The sequence below is a fragment of the Myxocyprinus asiaticus genome, chromosome 22 (genome assembly GCF_019703515.2).
Source record: "Myxocyprinus asiaticus isolate MX2 ecotype Aquarium Trade chromosome 22, UBuf_Myxa_2, whole genome shotgun sequence".
Taxonomy (NCBI): domain Eukaryota; kingdom Metazoa; phylum Chordata; class Actinopteri; order Cypriniformes; family Catostomidae; genus Myxocyprinus; species Myxocyprinus asiaticus.
Genome location: NC_059365.1, coordinates 12423948 through 12446486, shown reverse-complemented (window position 1 = coordinate 12446486; position 22539 = coordinate 12423948). Strand labels below are relative to the sequence as shown.

At 39.2% G+C, this 22539-nt stretch overlaps 1 protein-coding gene across 3 annotated transcripts in view; it reads left to right on the top strand.

Moving 5' to 3' along the window:
* LOC127412882 (protein FAM13B-like) overlaps positions 1 to 22539 on the top strand; it is a 68314-nt gene that overhangs the window by 23080 nt on the left and 22695 nt on the right. For all 3 annotated transcript variants that reach the window (XM_051649578.1, XM_051649579.1, XM_051649577.1), the window contains exons 5-10: positions 1934 to 2111; positions 2554 to 2701; positions 7974 to 8089; positions 20488 to 20529; positions 21930 to 22049; positions 22223 to 22346. In XM_051649578.1, coding sequence (XP_051505538.1) covers positions 1934 to 2111; positions 2554 to 2701; positions 7974 to 8089; positions 20488 to 20529; positions 21930 to 22049; positions 22223 to 22346 — 728 coding nt within the window. The remainder of the gene's footprint in view (positions 1 to 1933; positions 2112 to 2553; positions 2702 to 7973; positions 8090 to 20487; positions 20530 to 21929; positions 22050 to 22222; positions 22347 to 22539) is intronic.

The window sequence follows — 22539 nt, the reverse complement described above, 5'->3', positions numbered from 1 at the left end:
CAAGTATCTATATACACAGTAAAACAAGTCCTATATCGACATAACCTGAAGGCTGCTCAGCAAGGAAGAAGCCACTGCTCCGAAACCACCATAAAAAAGCCAGACTACAGTTTGGGGACAAAGATCTTACTTTTTGGAGAAATGTCCTCTGGTCTGATGAAACATAAATCGAACAGTTTGTCCATAATGACCATCATTATGTTTGGAGGAAAAAGGGTGAGGCTTGCAAGCCGAAGAACACCATCCCAACCGTGAAGAATGGAGGTGGCAGCATCATGTTGTGGGGGTGCTTTGCTGCAGGAGGGACTAGTGCACTTCACAAAATAGATGGCATCATGAGGAAGGAAAATTATGTGGATATATTGAAGCAACATCTCAAGACATCAATCAGAAAGTTAAAGCTCGGTCACAAATGGGTCTTCCAAATGGACAATTATGGCTTAAGGACAACAAAGTCAAGGTATTGGAGTGGCCATCTCAAAGCCCTGACCTCAATCTGATATCAATCTGAAGACCCATTTGCGAACGAGCTTTAACTTTCTGGCTGATGTCTTGATGTTGCATCAATATATCCACATAAGTTTCCTTCGTCATGATGCCATCTATTTTGTGAAGTGCGCCAGTCCCTCCTACAGAAAAGCACACCCACAACATAATGCTGCCACCCCCTTGCTTCATTGTTGGGATGGTGTTCTTCAGCTTGCAAGCCTCACCCTTTTTCCTCCAAACATAACGATGGTCATTATGTGGGCAGAACTGAAAAAGCACATGTGAGCAAGGAGGCCATTACACCAGTTCTGTCTGGAGGAATGGACCCAAATTCCAGCAACTTATTGTGAGAAGCTTGTGGAAGGCTACCCAAAACATTTTGACCCAAGTACAAACAATTTAAAGGCAATGCTATCAAATACTAACAAAGTGTATGTAAACTTCTGACCCACTGGGAATGTGATGAAAGAAATAAAAGCTGAAATAAATAATTCTCTCTACTATTATTGGGACATTTCACATTCTTTATATAAAGTAGTGATCCTAACTGACCTAAGACAGGGAATGTTTTCTACGATTAAATGTCAGGAATTGTGAAAAACTGAGTTTAAATGTATTTGGCTAAGGTGTATGTAAACTTCTGACTTCAACTGTAGAAATGAGAAGCATGCGCATTAGAGGCTCAGTTACAGGTACTCCACTAAATTAACTCAGAATTCTGCTTTAAACATCATGTTTGCATGTCAGTGGTTAAGTGTGCACAGCAAAACGGCCGAAAATGAAAAACTGTATGTAGCAGGGCACCAATTGTAAGCCGTGTAATGTGCACTTGGCTGAATGTGCAGTGTCCAAAATTAACATTTCGCCACACCTGCCAATGGTGGGTAAATTGAAAAAAATATACTAGCTATTAATATTTCATTTTTTCTTCTTTTTTAGCTTTATTAAACCTGGCGAGTCAGTTAAAAAAAAAATTATTTACAATTTCTTGCCAGCCATTCAACAAAATGTATCAAATATGACATACAAATATTGCAAAAAAATAATTTTGCAGTTTTTTTTTCTCTAACATATTTGCATCAAACAGCTGATAGATAGACAGACCAGTATTATTTTGCAATTTCTAAAAAAGTTAACAGCCACCTGGCTAGTAACTCTTATTTACTCGTCAAAGTCAACTCGCTTGGTGAGTGTTCATTTTGGACTCTGCCAATGTGGATTTAGAGTTATTAAACGTGTCAGTTTTTTGCCTCTGGAAAGTTATCCCAACTTTTTCTTGATCTTTTGCTTGCAGTAATAAAATTGTCATCTTTAGGCATGCCCATTCTTTCACGACTTTGCATATTCAGTTCGCTGCCTTCCCACCTCTGCATCACAGTTATAACTGTGCGTCCCACTGAAATTTCTCCTCATTCTGACCACTGAATTGTTTGCTCTCCTTTAGAATACAGCAGTGAGGAGGAGCTGGGAAGAAACATGAAGTACTTCCTTCTGCAGCTGCCACAGGTCAACTACAGCTTGCTCCGTTTCCTGTGTCGATTTCTGTCCGGTGTTGCTTCTCTTCAGGAGGAGAGCTGGAGCATAGGAGCTCTTGCCGCAGTCTTTGGGCCAGACATTTTCCAGTAAGGCACTTGTCCAGTCCTACCAATTGATATTTTCTATCTTGCTTGAATTTTATCATTTTGTCCCAATAAAATACTGTTCATTTTGTCATGCCTAGACCCATAAATTCTGCACACTTTTTTTCACATTTTCTGCATTGATCATGGAGGAAAATCTGTGGAAAGTTTTTAAAGTGATAACTAAGGTGATGGTAAATGTGTTAAATGAAGCTGTGAGTAACTTTACTACACTTTTTGATGCCTGAAAGCATTATTAAATTACTCAAAATATTAAATAAACACACAAGGGGTGGTAGAACTTTTCTGAATGGCAGGTGTTCCAGTTCTTTGGAAATCTGCAGAGTTTATGGAATTCCTTGGGCCCATATTCCATGCAGGTTTAGTCATGACATGGTACTTGGAAAGTTTTCGTAAACCCATTTCTCTTCTCTGCTTACTGCAGTTTAGACACTGATGTAGAAGATCTGAAAGAGCAGGAGTCCATCAGCCGTGTCCTGGCAGAACTGCTGGAGAACCAGGAGGAGTTCTTTGACTCCGAAGAGGAGGAGGACATCTCCAACACCAATGACTACAGCTCCATTAATGACCAGGTGAACAGTTCACTATTTCTTTCCTCTGATTTGATGATGCTGTCATCAGCATAAGTGCTGCTCATTCTTATTCTCACAGTATTTTGAGAGAATCTGATACCATTCTTTCAAAAGTTTTTGATTTTTAGTTCACCTGAAACCTGTGAATATAGATGGACCATCATGCTTCAGTTCAAGGCAGATATTTTAAATTGCTGCATGCAAGAATTTACACATTGGAGCACTTGTTATGAATAACACCAACAGTGACAACAGATCTGTTGTTCTTAATGTTAACATAAATGTTGACATTTCAAAAATGTGAGTTGTCTTCTGTAATTTTACAGTGTGGTGAATTTTTACTTACAAAAGGGAGATAAAAGAGCTCAGACACATTGGTTATTGGTTTTGTCCTCAGATTTCCTTATTGGTGCTGTTTTGGAGGCATTTTTATGTTTGTGTAATAGATGAATGGGATTAGTGTAGGAAGGTATTAGCTTTGTGTGCCTCGTGCAATACTTGCCCAAACCAAATAGAGATATTGCTATTTGAGTTTTGTAAGGCGATTTTATGCTTATGCTTTGATGTTTGTTTAAAGCATTTCAAATGTGAACCGCCCGTCCCAGTTCTAGTCAGAGGCAGTGCTTTATACAAGCAGATGTTAAACAGAGAAAAGAAAAGCACTGTTAGAAGGTTATGTCTGCAGTGTTTTGTAATGCACTGAAATCCATCCAAAGGTTTTTCTTTGAGAGTGTTAGCAGACTGCAGATTCTCTCACACCAAAGGATTGACAGTTAATATTTTCAATGAAAGTGAAGATTGTTTATATATTTGACACTCTGCATCCTTTTAAGGACCTCACAGTTTTTGCTCCTTCACAGTTCCAGCACATAAACATTTTTTGTGGAAACATTTGGGCCACAATCCTGGTTTTAGACTTAACATATCTGCTTCTCTCCCATACACAGGAAATAGCCAATAATAAGCAATAAATTATTTCCATGTGACTTCTCCTGCAGTCCCTTGGGTCACAATGGCAAAAAAAGAGGAAACCTTTTGTAATAATATCCTGAGTTACAAAACCAAATGATATAAGTTTAGTACTGGCACATGCGCTTCTCTCCAGGGATTTCTAGTTTTCATAATGGACAACAGTCAGAATTATACAGACATCCCAAACTAACTAAAAGTCATGAGCTCTGTTCCATAACCTATTGAGCTGCCTTGCTGTGTGTTGCCTTATATGCGTCATGGAACCTCATAAGTGACTTATTTGGAGCGCTCTGCATTAGCAACTCTGTGTGGCATGCATGCCATATAAAATAGTGCTACTTGTGTGAAGCTCACAAGAGATGTGACTCCAAACTTATTCTAATAGAGTCTGATGCTAGCATGTTACTATGCTACCGACTTAATACTCTGTGCATAAAAAAACAAACAAAGCACACTCAAATATTGGGTAGAGTAGTTCATTTTTAATTAGACTGAACAAATGATACAGTTCAATATTGAAAGAAATATATTTTATTTTCTAAATTCTGTTCATCATCTTGGATGGATGCGATGCAAAGGCATGCGATGTTGCCTTTGAATTTGGCCCAAATAAGATATCTTACCTTTTGGAACAGCCTTCACGTCAGGAGCAAGCCAATGGTGCCTCAAAAAGCTCTCTAGGTAGGCAGCTCACTAGGTTTTGGAACAGACTAATCTTCGAGATTCTTGACGTTTTGGAGTCCCCCTGCTCAGAAGGTCTTGCATCATACTGGAAAGAGACAGCTTGGGTAGTGCACAAAGCCACGGATTGAAACTATACAAATTTACGCAGTGGGAGGGTAGGTCCTTCTGGGTGACCTATCTGGATGTAGGCCAGTGCATAAGGAGCTTGCATATGCTGAAATGAATACAGGCATAAATCACACACAGAATATTTTCTCAGCGTGTCCAGCTCATGGAGACTCTCCCACACTTCGATTATATGTCTCACTCAAGGCTCGTTTGACATGTGAAGAATGGCCCACTTTATGCCTGAATGAAGTGCTTGGCAGGTTTTGTTGCATAAATAAGGGTGATATTATAATGTCTTTAAAACTCCTTGAGAGTGGGCACTTTTTTTTTTACTTCAGCCACTAAGCAACCACCCAGAAACCCCTAGCAGCTGCATAGTAAGATGCTAAAAAACACTCAGAACACCTTAGCCATAGCAGTGCCCTGATATGCCATGTTTAGCATGGGCAAGCACCACTCATATTTTTTTCAGAAAATGTAAAAATCTTGTTTTAAGCTTAAACTGTGGAACAACACCTCTAAATATCAAATTGCCTGTCCAGTTGTATTGTTTTTCATACATATATTTTAGTTTCAACATAGAAATGAATTCTGACAGTTATGTAGGTGTAATACCTGTCTGTCATTTGCCCTAATTGGTTGACCATGACATAGTCTTCTGTTCAGAAACCTGCTGGCCGTGTCCAGCCCATCTAAGGAGAACAACTCATTAAGACAAACTATGAATAGCAGCTTCCCATGCCCTAATCTCCCTAGCAACACTGAGTCATGTGTTCTCATCCAAACCCAAGCAATGTAAAAAGGTTGTGCCATTTTCTTCTTTAAATTCCATCCAAAAAAACAAAAATAGGTCACCCTGCAAAGGCTGCAGATTTTTCCACAGTTGCTGAGCCTACTTTCTGGTGCTCAGAGGGTGTGAGATGTGTTCTCGGTTTATGTGTGTGCACGGTTGACTGCATTTTTAACTAATTAATGAAGAGCGCCTCTAATTAGAGTCTCAGTCAGCTCCCTGCTGTTGGTATTTGTATGCAGATGTTGTTGGATAAATAGGAGACCACACATTATCAAAACCTCTGAGGCCAAACAAAAGTTGATTTTCTGCGTGCATCAGCTTTTTGGAGGAATTAAAACATCACGGATGAACCCATGAGGTTGTGTTCACCACCCTGGTTGCATTGTCCATACTGTACTGATGTTTTGAAAGCAGAAGTCCCCATGAAGAGGCAAGGACGGTTTGGGTCAGTCAATGACTTTAGAATCATCTTCATCTTTTTTCTACTGGACTGATAGAAACCGCAGCTGCTAGATTTTGTTGTGCTGATCATATTATGATGCTTCCTCCTAGGAAGTTCCTTCTCAAGAGTTCAGAAATTGTAATTATGGCATGATGTGCATTCAAGTTGTTTTGGTCAGAATAAAATGATCTCTTGCCAACTAAGACAGGGAGCTTTTTTTAGAGCTGGTGCCACATAATAAAGAAGAAATTATGCACATAAAAAATGTATATGATGCATTATATTTATTTTATATATATTATATTATATTATATTTCTTGTGCTGCCTCAGAGAGTGATGGGAAATGCTGTTGTGGTGGAAGCCTTTGCGCTCAACAAGCCACGTGATAAGATGCGCGGGTTGGCGGTCTCAGACACAGAGGCAGCTGGGATTCGTCCTCCTCCACCCGGATTGAGGCGAATCACTACGCGACCACGAGGACTTAAAAGCGCATTGGGAATTGGGCATTCCAAATTGGGTGAAAAAGGGGAATAGTTAAACTTCAGGTGTACTTGCATAGGTGTGTTCACCACAGTTGCTTTCTGTGTGTTCTTCATTAGCTGAATGCTCATTTTGTCATTTCAACTGCTCTAAAACAAACTCTTAAATACATACAGACAGTATCATCAAAGATGTTTTGTAATATTGTTAACAAATAAGACCAGAAAACATTTGTAACTTCTGAATGAGAGATGTTTACGTGATGTACAGGTATGCATGTGTACTCTCCGGTCACACATCAAACTCGCCGGCGTATGTAGTTGATTCGCAGATAAAATATATTTAAATGACTGCAGAAGTTGCATTTGGCAATATTTGGGCTGACTTCAGACCTGTATACACTTCCTGAGACTTGGCTTGTATCAAAAGCAATGTTTTGATGTTCTTTTTGATATCGTTTCACGGGTGTTTTTCTTTTCACCGCCAGTGCTTCCTCTCGCTAATGGTCACAAATGTCGCCGCTGCGAGGAAAAAGTTAAACAGGAAACAGTCACTGAAACAGGTCAATAGCAGGTCTTAATCAACAGTACACACAATGTGAACAAACTGAACTGTACATTTACAGTATTATGTGACCAGTACCTATTTGCTTCTGGCATGTCTTTTTTTTTTAATGGTCATGCCCCATATTCTGAAAGCAATATAGTATGAAAGGAGACAAATTTTGATATTTTTGCAGACCTTCCTGTGTATAAAGGATCCAGAAATAAGATGTTTTAAAACAGCAGAGTCTGGGACTCCTGTGTCTTCAAGATAAATGACTGTAAGCTTATAGAGATGTTTGAAAATACAGTCATCCTCAAAACCCTCAGCAGCCATTTTGCACACTGCACATGACTCATATCAGCATTCACAAGGAATAGCAGCCACACTTAGCCAATCAGTCACTGAAAGAAGTGGTTGCCATGGCAACATGGCATCGATACTGCAGCAGATGCATTTGGACTTGTGTTGGTGCCAAAGTTTGTCTGAAATAAAATACTGTAAGATAGATTTACACATGGCTGTGTAGCCCAGAGCAGCATGTCCGACTGAATGAATGACTGTTTGTAATTTTTTTTTTTTTAACAAAACAGAGGCCTAATTTGCATATGCTCTATAGATGCTTGTGTTATGTAACGCAGGCCCGCTTGACGGTGTCTTTAGGAAAACCAAAGTTTGTTATATAAAAAGGCACCCTGATACAGAACAAAAGATATGTGAAAAGTCATATGACTTAAATAGATGTAATGTCAGATGCAGCAATTATACTACTTCATATATAATAATCTATATTATTTTACTTGTATTACTTTAACATGTTACATTATTTTGCCAAGGATTAATTATAGTAAAAATATGGGACAAAATGCAAAAAAATGCACAAACAAATAAAATGTTTTATATGTGTAATAGCATGTTACATCAAGATCAATGCAGCATCAAGCAGAATTACATAACATCCCATTGGTATCACCAATGTATGTGTGATGTCATGAGTCACTAGTTGCACCTAGTTTTTTTGTGTGTGTGTGATCTCATATGCAGGCGTGGAAAGTTGGCAAAATTCAGGCTCCCTGTGGACAAGTTATATAGGTGTAGAGCATTGCATAATGTGTGCATCTCCCTGGAGTGAATGATGTTGATGTGTAATAATGCAATACTGATGATGAATTACACAGTGGAATTAAATGCTGCCAAGGTGATGGCGACTTGCCCTCAGTTTTAAAATCTCTCCCCATGTCTCCTTCAGATCACAGAGCTCTTGGAGGAAGAGAAGTTGGAGGCTTGCGAGGAGCTCCCGCGAGATGACGAGGATGGTCCTTCCTCACTGTCGCACAAACATGCCCATGATGCCCCCTCCTCCAGGTAAAAGCAGCCCCAGTTTTTGAACATCGCCTTAATCTAACCTCTCCCAGACTCGGTTCCCTCTCAGGCATCTCCATATGCAACCCAATATGAGCATGTGTACAGTGGCCCCATCAAGTAATTGGACACTGAAGTCACACTTTAATATGTATGAATGTTTTTGAAATAGATGACAATCGTATAAAATCAAGCATCATTTATTTTAAAGTAATATAGTACAAGCATACTTTCCAAAAAAAAAAAAAAAAACATTTGACAAGAAAAGTTTGTAACATTATGCAATGAAATTTATACAGTTCAGATTCTTATTGGGGCCGTGTGTGTATGTCCATTGTTTAACTGACTCTTGATCCGATTTATTTGATTCTGTTAACATAAACTCAGCAATAAAAGAAATGTCCTCTCACTTTCAACTGCTTTTATTTTCAGAAAATTTAACATGTGTAAATATTTGTATGAACATAAAAAGATTCAACAACTAAGACATAAACTGAACAAGTTTCACAGACATGTGACTAACATAAATGGAATAATGTGTTCCTGAACAAAGGGGGGGTCAATATCAAAAGTAACAGTCAGTATCTGGTGTGGCCACCAGCTGCATTAAGTACTGCAGTGCATCTCCTCCTCATGGACTGCACCAGATTTGCCAGTTCTTGCTGTGAGATGTTACCCCACTCTTCCACCAAGGCACTTGCAAGTTCCCAGACATTTCTGGGTGGAATGGCCCTAGCCCTCACTCTGCGATCCAACAGGTCCCAGACGTGATCAATGGGATTGAGATCCAGGCTCTTTGCTGGCCATGGCAGAACACTGACATTCCTATCTTGCAAGAAATGAGGGTCATGTCAGGATGAGCCTGCAGGAATGTTACCACATGAGGGAGGAGGATGTCTTCCCTGTAATGCACAGCATTGAGATTGCCTGCAATGACAACAAGCTCAGTCCGATGATGCTGTGACACACCGCCCCAGACCATGACGGACCCTCCACCTCCAAATCGATCCTGCTCCAGAGTACAGGCCTCGGTGTAACGCTCATTCCTTCGAAGATAAACGCGAGTCTGACCACCACCACTGGTGAGATAAAACCACTTTTTGCCAGTCCTGTCTGGTCCAGTGAAGGTGGGTTTGTGCCCATAGGCGACGTTGTTGCCGGTGATGTCTGGTAAGGACCTGCCTTACAACAGGCCTACAAGCCCTCAGTCCAGCCTCTCTCAGCCTATTACGGACAGTCTGAGCACTGATGGAGGGATTTTGCATTCCTGGTGTAACTCGGGCAGTTGTTGTTGCCATCCTGTACCTGTCCTGCAGGTGTGATATTCAGATGTACCGATCCAGTGCAGGTGTTGTTACACACGGTCTGCCACTGCGAGGACGATCAGCTGTCCTTCCTGTCTCCCTGTAGCGCTGTCTTAGGCGTCTTGTAGTACGGACATTGCAATTTATTGCCCTGGCCACATCTGCAGACCTCACGCCTCCATGAAGCATGCCTCAGGCACGTTCACGCAGATGAGCAGGGACCCTGGGCATCTTTCTTTTGGTGTTTTTCCAGAGTCAGTAGAAAGTTCTCTTTAGTGTCCTAACTTTTTGTAACTGCGACCTTAATTGCCTACCGTCTGTAAGCTGTTAGTGTCTTAACGACCATTCCACAGGTGCATGTTCATTAATTGTTTATGGTTCATTGAACAAGCATGGAAAACATTGTTTAAACCCTTTATAATAAAAAATCTGTAAAGTTATCTGGATTTTTACAAAATTCTCCTTAAAATACAGTGTCCTGAAAAAGGGACGTTACTTTTTTGCTGAGTTTACAACCAGCAAGTCAGAAAATGAGAGCAAACATGTTAAAAGTGTGTTCCTGTGTGAGGAGTTCATGGTATGGCTGGTCTGGTTTTCACCCTGTCAAACCCTCTCTGATTCCAAGCATTCCAGCTGAGCTAAAAGGACGATATCCTGTTTGAAGAGGAATTGGGTTGAGCTTTTGAGGTCTAGACCATAACCGACCTATTAGCCATCTGAGCCATGATCTCTCTTGGCTTTTGCTCCTCTGCACCTGCTCTCTGAAGTTAATCGGTACACACGTTTAGAGGGCAGCTTCAAACTCCAGTGTCCTAAATGTCACAACTTTTTTGCCTTGATGCCACATTAAAGCTGGTTCTTCAGAGCCATATCAAGTCAATGCCTCTAATTTTTATGTGTGGCTGTTTTGTAGACATGCTTCACATTTTAAACATGGTAAGTTATGGTGTGGCGAGTATGATTAATAGGAGTGGGTAAAAAATCAATTCTGTTACAAATCGCGATTCTTGAGACAAACTATTTTAAAATCGTCTACATGATAAAAATAAAAAAAATACACGTTTAGCTTAATGCCTAAACAATAATTGATAGATAAATATAGGAAGATATATTTGTACAGATTTCAACACGAACAGGTTTTCTCACCGAGAAGTTTCTTCTCTTTAATTCTTTACTTTCAGTCATTTAATACACCGCTGTTGCAGCCATCAAAGTGCCCCTTGTTAACTGTTGGACGTAAAATCCTCTGCTTTGGGTAATGTTCCTGTTAATATGCATAATCCACAGATTTATTTATGAGGTGCTGTGGAGAGTATTTGTCAAAGTGTCATTCTACAGATTCTGTCTGACACTGCTTTAATAAATAGTTTAGCTGGGGCCTGGGTAGCTCAGCGAATATTGACGCTGACTACCACCCCTGGAGTCACGAGTTCAAATCCAGGGCATGCTGAGTGACTCCAGCCAGGTCTCATTTTGGCCCAGTTGCTAGGGAGGGTAGAGTCACATGGGGTAACCTCCTCGTGGTCGCTATAATGTTTGGTTCTCGCTCTCGGTGGGGCGCGTAGTGAGTTGTGCGTGAAGCCTCCATGCGCACTACGTCTCCGCGGTAACGCGCTCAACAAGCCACGTGATAAAATGCGCAGATTGACTTTCAGACGTGGAGGCAACTGAGATTCATCCTCCACCACCCAGATTAAGGCAAGTCACTACACCACGAGGACTTGGATAGCATTGGGAATTGGGCATTCCAAATTTGGGAGAAATAAATAAATAGTTTAGCTGTATAAAGGCTTATCAAACTATTGAATGCCGTGAACATGTCGCGCCCACGCAATATTTATAATCTAACAGCTGTGCACTTCTGAATGTGGAGCCAATCGCCATGTGATTTCAAGTGCTCTTGTTACTTGAAGCGTGTCATCTTGTCCGTAATGCGCTTTTGCGCATGAAGCGCATCATTCAGTGTCTGGGATGCGCATAAGCGGCTTATTGGAGCTTTTCACGTTTCAATTTTTTTTTTTACTTTAGTCATTTTGTGGGAAAAGAGGTTATAGTTATTTAACCTATTTAATAGTTGAATATCTGTTAGTTATGCTGTTAAATGGCTGTGCTTAGAATCCATGTGTACTTATGAAACACATCTGATTGGGTAACATGGACATATAATGCAGCCTAATTATACATGGGTTCCTTAACACTGACTAGTCAACTAATAGTTCAGACAATGCACAGACTGGTTGATTAGTAGTTTTAAATTGGTAGTTTTACACATCCCTACCTGAAAATTCTGTATTACAGGGTGAAACAAATGTCATTTCAGACACAACTGTTCTTCAATAGACATTTCTTCATGAGAAAAAGGAGCTAGCACAGCTAAATATATAAAAACATCAAATTGCAATACTTAAAAAATCCCAATACATATCGAATCAGCATGAAAATGTTGTCATCTCGAATCAGGTGGTCTGTGGTAATTCCCAGCCCTAATGATTAATGGCTGTCATTAGCCTGTAACTCTTCCCATTAGACATAGGGCTGTCTGCCTGGAGGTGTCTACTTTTGTTTTTGTCTGACAAAGGCTAAATTCAATTGGATAATGTTAAACTGAGTTTTGGATCGGGAATAAATAAAGAGAATGGGAAACATTTGTGACTCAAATTAGTGATGTGAAGGTAGCAATGTATGGCCTGGTTCCTCTGTGTTTAAGTTAATTGAGTGGTTTGACCTCTAATTAACAGACAGCCATAAGAGTTGGCATGTGTCAAAACGACATCCATGGTTGAAATCCTTCACATTACTGAAGCGAGAAATAACTTAAGAATTATTTTCTTGCGTTCTTTTGAAAGGAATGCTACAGATGATTGCTAATGCTATACTATTACCAACTTTGTTGTTGTTTTGTTTTTTCCACTGTGCTTGTCACAATGTATTTTGAGATTGCCTTCTCTGTCATGGATGCTTGGAATGCTGTCTTAGAATTTGGCAGAGGTATCTTGCCATATCCTCATTAATCCATTTTCGTTTGAAAACTCTGATTTCATAGTTCCTAACATCATACAAATGCGGTAATGGAGAGCCTTTTCTAAACACTCCATTTTTGGTGGAGGCAACGCTGTGGATGAGAGACATGAATGTAGCAAAATCAATCCGTTTACAAACAAAATCGTGTTAGTGTGGACGTGGCCTTAGAAGTCTGCATAATGTTACTGCCTACTTTTTTGGAAAAGCCTTTCCTACAGGAGTGCACCTATGATGCTGTCTAGGTAGGCAGCACACTCGGTTTTGGAATAAAGCTCAGGTATCCTCACTAAAACGAACATCCCTCTTCTGAATGAAAAAAAGCCACAGACGTCACTGTCTGTCTAGCAGTGTGAGTATCTTAAAACTAAGTTAAACTTAGCTAATCCTACCCACTTTGAAATGTTTAGTCTCTGCATGAACAGCTTTGGATGGCAGCTGCTACAGTAAGGCCAAGACAAGCTCAAGCAGTCAGTATTAAATACCATGATATGCAGGGAAATAGGTGGAGCAAACCTGCAAATTAATAAGGGCGCATCCAAGTGCCTGCTCTGGATCTAATAAATTCTTCACCAGTGCCAGGCAGTTACAAGTTTTGTTGCATTTGTCCTCTGTTCTTTTTAGTACAAAACCTTTTTCCATTTTGCATCCAAAGTTTTTACCAGCATTCTTTTCCACTATTTTCACCAAATATTTTAAACCATTAGGAAATACATTTTCCTTCCAAATCACTGTGCATAAAGGGCACAATGTTGATAAGGGTTGTTATTTGTGTTACAGGGTCAGCCCTATTTAAAGTTAAATGTGCACCTATTTTGTTAACAGTCTTAAGGCCAAAATAGCTTTTAAATCGTAAACCAAACTTGACATAGGCAGTGTCACGACAGAGGTATGCAGGAGCACTGTTATTTTTTTGATGCTGTGATACAATCTCTAATGTCCTGCCATTCACAGCAGTTACAGATGGCATTTTATGGCTTTTATATGTTATGTTACAAGAAAATGTAGTTGCATTCTAGCTCTGTCAGGATAGCAAGTGGTCAATTATTAACTATAATAATGCAATTTACCCAGAACAATATGCTATAAATACCTTCCTGTTGTTTAGGCTGTGTTTTAAGTTTCTAATTTTATACTGTTATCATGTTTTTTTTTCTGCATTTTTATTAAACCCTCAGTGGATTTATGGCCCCATATTCTTGGAATGAAAACGGGTTAACATGAAAGCATGGGTGTTTATAAAGGATAAAATGGGGAAAAAAGGTCAAATCGGCAGTTTTTAGTGTTGTATTGAGAATGAGCAGCAGGACTTGTTTACGCTGGAGTCTTGGAGCAGTTATTTTACTTGCCTCCACTGTAGAATCTTAAATGGCTCGCACATATAGCAGAATATAAGCCCTGAAATATATCCTTCACCAGCTATGGAAAATACTTATCATGCAGCCCTAAAATAAACGGCAGTTCTTGAGACATGTTGTGTGGGCGTTGGAATTTGTGAACAGTTTTTGAAGCTGTTTCGGTCTGCTGTAGGTGGAAGGGTTAATGACTGCTTTCAGCTTTCGGTATAACATCTCCTAATGAGCACACTGCCTGATGAGTGCAGTGCAGATTCTCATTATAGCTAGAGAGGATCTGCCATCATAGTTCCATAACACTTTCATCCCCGCTGAAAGTTCCTTACAGCCATAGTTTAGTCTTTAATTTTAGTTAAGGGTGTTCACACTGACAGCAATGTGCAATGACAAAACGGCTGGAAGTTATGAGAGTTTCACTGAGAGTTGTCTGTTTGAGGTTGCATGCGCAACGGATAAAGAACAAAGTAATGTAAATGCGCAGTGACTAGATAAAGCAACAACCAGTGGGAGTGTGGACAGTGATCTGCTGCAGTGACAACGTTTCCTTATCTTATTCCTCCATCTTCTCCCCTTCATTGCCTGTTCTGTCTGCTCTGTCCCTATAAATAAAAGGCTGCATCTGAATATGCATCATTCCCTACAATAAAGTATGCCAAAAGCAGAATGTCAATGGAGTAGGGTCTCAAATTCCTCAGTATTCATAAAACAGCAGATGAGAAATACCCGAATGACCTACTACATCCGGCGAGATTCTAGTGCGGATCCGCTGTACAATTTACTATCCCATAATACCATAGGAGCTGCGGAGACATCACATTCAAAGTGCTGAATTAAAAACAAAAAATATCTGAGAACTGCGAGTTGAGTGACTTTTTTCAGTGGTAAGTGCTATATATACCAAGAAACTTTTATTATTGTTTTATTAAACAAGTACAGTTTAACAACAAGTAGATTTTTTTTCAGCAGTTGTTGTTACTACGTCAGATATTCAGGTCACGGGACAGTGCGCACTTTCCCGGATAAAGTGTGTCTAGGTATTGCTTAATGGCACAATTGCAGTAGCTCATGGATCACCCTTTGTAGGGTTCAAACCTACAATCTTTTTCGTGGAGCTCAGATCTTTAAACACTACAGCACACCTCAGTTTGAGGACTGAGTAATACAGGTGTTTGGGAAATGCTGGGTCAAGTGCAAAGACACACAAACTCCCTCCACTTAGCTGTGTCAACACATTTGTGAGTCTCCCATCACTGCAAACAGAACTTCAGGATCAAGTATCCCCGTTTTCCCATATGCTCTCAGTGCACCTACTGAGCCATCAAAACAAGTGCTCTGTTGACTTAACATGAACTCTTGGACTGTATGGTAAGCCATACATGGAAAGTGCCATAACTCATTTCCACTCCTTTTTTATGTGTTAGTTCAGGCATCCAGCTAAGTTTCTTGGGTTTTATTCTCTCCACCCTCCCCCCCGTCCACCCTTCTTTCATCAACCTACCACCTGATTGTTAAATAGCACATATAACATGCTGTGGAATTTGATTTTGCTTGTGACTTTGCTATCAAGGCACTTACCACGAGCACAATGTCTGTATCATTCTACCACTCTCTTTATCTCCCATAATCAATCAGTTTCTTCATTCAACTGTATTCATATTATCTCATCAAAGTTACATTGATGATAACAACATTGCATGCGTTCCTGGAGTGGTTTCTTATTTTGTTTCCTGATAATTGATACACTTGCACATTTTTAGAACACCAGGAAGTGTAGTATCTACCCTAGCCGAATTAAACCAGCCTGTGACTGCTGGGAGTGTTAGTTTACAGCGTATTAAGATGGTATTCCATATTCATGTGTTTATGTATAATTTTGTGATGCCAAATAATGGAGCGGCGGTGCAAGTTCCCCAACTGTAAATGCCGAGTCCAGTAAGGGGTAAAAACTTTATGATGTGTGGATACTGACAAGGTTATATAAAAGTTTTAACAGGTGTTTGGCTGTGCAGGCTTGACATTAAGTTGGGGGAGGGAGGGAGGGAGGGGTGGGCTGTGCGTATGTATGGAAAGGCAATTGGCCCAGAACACTAGCAACGAGACTGCGTCAGACAGCCGTGTATTTAAGCACTGATCCAGTGCATCCTCTGCAGCACTTTTTTAGCAGAGTGCCAAGTCCCACACGCAGGCATACAGCACATACAGGACTCTGCAGAATGAGCGCCGGCAGCCTGTGTTTGCTTTTTGACCTGCTTATCCAGACTTTAGCACCACAAAGTGCCCAGTTAGGATAACCACACGCCCAAGTACTAAAAGACGCCAAGCGGCTCATCGACGTGAACCAAAGCGAAGAAAATGGCTTGTCAAGTTCTTCTCCATAGGTAATGTACCAGAGAAGAAAATCGCTAGATATCGGGTTTTTATGGATGAAAGATGGTGAAAAAGTGCAGTTGATTTGTGGCTGTTTAAATGTGTTCAGGGTCTCAAGGGTTTAATTTGTCTTGCCACTGATGCGTGTGACATTCAAATGAGGCTGTGTGATAACTCATTACCTGTCAGATCTTTGTAAACACAGTATTTGGAAAACTCTAATAACTACGTAACACTGCTGAAGAGCTGAAAAAGTATGCTTTTGCAAATTAGAGATGGAGACTGCTGAATCACCGCATGATGCTGCATTTAATTTACACATGATTACATTAAATTGTGCGTGGGGGAGGAACAGAGTGCTGGTGGTTTTTTTGCCACAGTGTTTTGCTGATAAGATAAAGTGCCGAGTCAGAGGAAGCTGTTTGTCTCTCTAAAGAGAGAACTTTATGTTTGGATGCTTTGTTATTCACACTTCAGTCCTGTACTAATTATTTTTCTTTAAAGACTACATGAAAGAATTTTGGCTGCGATGTAATTGTAATTGGTTAGTATTATTTCAAAGGCTTATTTGGATGAAAGATTATGAAAAAAAAAAACATTTTTTTAAACGATATGCACTGATGAATGGTGCACAGCAAGACCGGAAACATTAAGAAAGTAAATAGGGTACATTTTTAACTCCTATTGTCTTTAAAAAGAGCTTATCCTTGGGATAAACAGATAAGTATATGCCATTAACATTGTCTAAACTGTTAGTTTTGATTAAGAATGCACAGATATATTAATCATTTGTGTGTGTGTTTTTTTATTTTTTTTTTTTTTTTTTTTTTAATAAATTATTGCATCAGCCTGAAAAGCTGATATTGGAAGTAAATAATATCGAAAGGCCTATCTTCTCTGATTCAGTGCCAGGTTTCAAAAATAGTAAACAATTATCCATCTATTCTACTGTAAATTATGTCTACTGTCTTGATGACATATTTTTTTAAGCATATGATTTCACTTAGTGTGTAAATATAATATTTTTCTATTTTTTTATAATATTATACATTTATAATATTGGTTTAATATTATAAACTATTATTATTTAATAATTATTTATAAACAATGAATTATATATTCTTTATAAACAATTGTAATAGTTATTATATAATAATTTTATAAACAATTATTATTAAATGATTAATGTACTTTGATATTATAGATTTATAATATTGGCCATAACATATAATTATATGCATCCCTTGTTTTGATTTCTTTCTCAGACTGTGTAGATAAATTTTGAACTCTCCAGTGTTTCAGAATCTGTGTCATAAGAGTTGGGTGAGGTTGGTTTGGGGAAAAAAATGGCTTGCAGAGGAATGAGTGGAAACAAGTTGGTACAGTAGGTTCTTTATTAGAGTTGTTCTTGCTGAGTAATGCATGGTGAAAGTAGATGCATTACAGTAACTGATCTGTCCTTACTGCCTCGGTCCCTGTGTGGGCAGATTGAATATGTCATAAAACAGGGCTCACTTTGTTCTTGATTGTAATATAGAATGAAGCACTTCTTAGTGCTAAAAAACAAAAAGAAAAAAACACACAATAGGGACATTTTTCATAAGAGTACTTCTCTAGTCTGTTTGCCCCTGCAGCAGTTCTCTTCCTCCATGGCACTTCCTCTTTTAATGGTTATACTATTTATAAACAAGTAACATAATTTTCATGTGCCCTGGCTCTACATTAAGATATCTGTGACAGTTAGTTAATTCTTCGAGTTTTATTTTTGTGTTGCAATATAACACAATTCTCAGGATATTTATTGCCTCATGCAATTGATTAGAGAATCATAACAGGTTAAAGGACCACTAAGTAAATTTTTCACGGCAATTCAACATCATGCAACAGCAGCAGTTTTTTTTTTTTTCTTGCTGATGCCATTGTAGAAATACCCTATTCAGCGGTGTCACCCATAATTTGTATTCGTAAACAAAAATGTCAGATAATAGGGGAGCTACCAAAATAAAGTGAGTCGTATTTGCTGGCCATGTGATCTCAACATGGCTCAACACGATTTTTTAGGCCACTGAAATGACTGAAGTCTTAGGTGGTTTTATACTGGGCACGTTTGCTGCAGTCCGAATCTGACTGCGATTGTTTCACGGAAAATCAAATCTGGAATTTGGCTGATGTTTTGACCTCTTCCAGCTTTGAAGGACCACGTACCTCTTCAGCCGTCTTAGTGCTGCCTTTAAATACCCTCTTAGGCTTTCGTGGGTGACTTAGTCTTAGTTTCTAGACGGTGTCAATTGTTGAGTTTTTCATTTTTCAAGGGATGGATGGTTGGACCCAAGCTTTCTTAGAGGCCCAGAGGTCAGGACATTGCACCATAGACCCAGTGTTTCCCACAGGATTTTGTGAGACTGTGGTGGGTGGACCTCGGACCCTCTAGGGGTGTCTGGTGGCATGCTCCCCCGGAAGAAAATTTAGTACATTTTAAAGTTAAATGCATCAATCTGGTTTTTAAGAGGCTAAATCTATGAAGAACTTTGTGCTCTTGTAAACAGTTTTGTGCTCCTGGTAGTAATTGAATCATAAACACATTGGTTGTATAGATATGAATCGTGATGACATGGCAAAAAAGTCACACCTACAAGGCATAAACGAATTTAATGCAGTTAAAAAATTATCAAAACTCAAATTGACGAGAACATACATTTGAGCCAGGGCTCGACATTAAGCATTATCATGTGCTTGTTCTCCTGACAACTAAATTGTTCATTCACTCGTCCAAGTAAAAAAGTTACTTGTCCGGAGTGAAAAAAGGACATTTAAGTTACATGTTCAAGTAACTTTTTGTAAAATTATGACCTATGCCCAAGCTAATAGTGTACCTATGCAATCAGCTCAATTCTCTGCGACAGAAATTTAAACTGCATTGGGTAGGGGAGGAGGCTATTGTCATATGGGAATTATTTTATATTACATATGATAGTCAAATAAAGAAAAGCCTCCATCGCCATCATTAACAGCAGGGATGCTCATAGTTCTATGGAATGAGATCTACTTTTTTATCATGTTATTGCAGCAAGATCTACCATGTACAATAAAGGCTATACATTATCACAATACCAAGATTTCAGTAGTCGGTAGTGAAATTTGACGATTTTCAATACCAGCTTTAATACCACAACAAATAATAACACTAACTTGTATGTTAATTATGGAAGAATGGTTTCAAGTTCTTAAGTTATTATTCAAGACTAGTAAACAGTCAGTAATAAAATAACAATAAAAAAAGCAAAGAATAGAAATAGATTAAAAATAATAGAACAAAAAATACAAATTAAGAAAATTCAGTGCTTTAAGTTTTTAACAGCAGTAGGCTATCAAGTATTCAAGGAAACATTCAGACTGAAATGCAACATAAAACTACTATTTGTCTTCACTATGATTATAAAACATTTTTAAAGCTACTAAAGTTACGCAGTCAAGAGCAGTGAGTGTTTTCTCGTTTTCTTGTTATGGTTGTTTGAATATTATAATGACACACTAGACGGCAGCAGGTCTATAAGCTTACATTTATACTTACAAGTCTGACATTTTAATACAAATCCACTTTTTTTCTCCACTGTTTACGTTCACTTTAGACATCACTCTCTGTGTTTACATGAATACCTCACCAAGACGGGCATTTTGGCGGAATATTGAAATGTATTTGACCAATCAAACAGGGCGCAGCTATTACTAGATCGCTTGCAAATTATAAACTTATGTGCTCTTGATTACTTTCAACAGCAAAATAAGAATATGAACTAGGCTATCACAAATATAGCTGGTTATTATATTTTATTTTTTTTATTGACGTTTTAATAAGTCTGCTTATCCGGTCGGGCAAGTAAAATTCTCTTTCACTTGCCCCTTCAAAAATCTAATTGTCGGGCGGCCACAGTCTAGGTAATTAATGGGAAACACTGATAGAACACACAGCTACAGCCAAATGACACCGAGAGCTTTCATAGCTGATCTAGAACTCATGCCTGTCCTGTTCCTGTGTTTGTTTATTTGCATGGCTGTTTGCGTGCTGAGGTGGCCTGCCCTGTGAGAAAATATAGCAAAGCACCTGTTGTGTCCATCAGGCCCTTTTTTGTTCCTATCCCAGAACCTGACACGGGTGCTAACAACATTGATAGGCACTGAGCAGCAAGTGTTATGTAAGAAAGTGTTTCTAGCATGCCTGAATTTGTTTTTGGGACTGCTAAGTCACCCTGCCCCTAATTCCTCTCAATTGCTAGATAAGGTCAAATATCTTGTGCAGTGCTTGTCTGATTTCACATTGTCCTAATGTTGCCTTCCTTTCTCTCTCTTTCCTTCCCAGTGCGCACATTTCTTCCATCAGCATTCTTCCAGGATCTGCCGAGTAAGTGTCTACTTTTCCTTTTTTAACAGTTACCATGGCAACCATATATTTGTGATCCTTATAAGCCATTAATACAGCTTTATTGTTAGAAGGCTCATATGTTCAGAGTCTTCTAAAATCGTCATATGGTTGTTTGTTCTTCTACAACCTTTTGCGATCAACAGCAAACAAGGCCTGTCTGGACCAATAAGTCAATTTTCATTGAAAGTCTGTTTGAAGTTAATTTAGCTGACATTAATTTGGACCGTATTAAATTATCCTTTTGGTCTGAAACAGATTTGTAGCCTTAAAGTGCCACCGTATGCAATAAACAGACTTTTTAGGTGGACATAAGGCAAAATAAGGCTGCACAAATGTGATTATAGTCTTAAAATCAGATAAATAGGTGACCTTGTCTTGCCAACAGAGAGACAGTCTTGGGAACAGTGGCTTTCAAAAAGAGAGAAGTGAAAATTGAATGCCACCAAACTATTCTCTTTAGCTGGCATTTCAGTAATTTTGAATGGGCTGTGTCGCTGAAAGGGGATTTGTTCGTAATAAAAATGTTGAGTGACAACAAAATTCACCATCAGTTGTGGTGATGAAAAGAACAGAATGTTCTGTTTTAAAAAAAAAAGTACATAATGGTAACAGAGAAGAAAGACGTAATTCAACTGAGGTTTTAGCGGACAGTTAGCCTCTTTTAGCATATATGTAGCTTTCAGTTTCATGTGGGTGAATAGCTGTTCAACTGAAATCTTAACTATTAACTGTGTATTATCACAGCAGGAAGAATATAATCCCATTTATAAATGGCTCAGAGCAGACAATGCATTAATGTATCTGCAGCTGTAGAGCTTCAGGCAAAGCTAGTGCATCTGGCCCTGAAATGCTGCAGTGCTGCATTAACGTGCAGATCTATACACAGACCGCTGCAGAAGTTAGGTGCAGAGCGCAAACAAAGCTGTCCTCTAATGATTTGTTGTCGGAAATGTGGCGCGCGCATTGGTGATGTGAACAACACTCTTTTGGCCAAGATGGGCACGTGGGGGTTAGTTCGGAAGGCATGCTGGGGCTCCATTGTTCCACAGAAACTAGGGACTTCGCTGAAGCCAGAGCCTCAGCTGTGCAGGTCAGTGCCTTTCATGGGCCGTGTCGACATCAGAGACTTTGCTATTGTCATAGTGAATGTCTAGATTGCATCTATTTTCAGACATGAGAATTCGTGGTGCACAGAATTGAGAATTATTTGTTAGAACTTTGAGCTTGCTGTGAAGGCTGACCTTGTTAAGTTGCATTGTCGGGTTGCAAATAGGTCAGACAATGATAAATATGGGTATTGTTTGTTCTAGCCTCAATAGGATGCTGTTTTGTTTTATACTTATGTTAAATGCCTTGAACTCTGAGATGTTTGTTTGCAGTTTAATTCAGAGGACCATCTGTGCCGCAGTGGAACAGCATTTTCTGGACCTTCAAACTTCTATTGACAAGGAGCTCAGCAGTTATGAGAGTCAGGTTTTGGACTCCCAACCCATCCAGGGGTGAGTTTGACAATATATGCCATGGATACATAAAGACAGACACTAAACCTAACATTTATTAGGTTTTTAACTAAACTTGGCAGGTCTCTGGAGAGAAGTTTTAATATGTATATTTGGCTTGGGAGTTGCTTTTAATTCTGTTGATACAATTCCATGCCTGTTTGTGTCCATAGAAACGGCCCTACTCAGACACCAGGGCCTGAGGACCATGAAGATGTGCAGTCTGAATCAGAAACAGAGGCTGAGACTCTTCCAGAGAAAGTTACCAAGGAAGGCCAATCCTCAGAGAATAGCGAGGTAAGTTTTTATGGGGTCAAACTTGTCTGGATCTACACAACCGAACCAAGCCAGCCAGAAGAACATATGTCAAGGAACTTAAAAACAAACAATTATCTTCTGTGACTCGTCAACAACATAGTCCAAAATGCTTGCAACTTCGCTCTTTATTTAATGATCATCCAACATGCAAAGATCATTGCATTTAAAAACA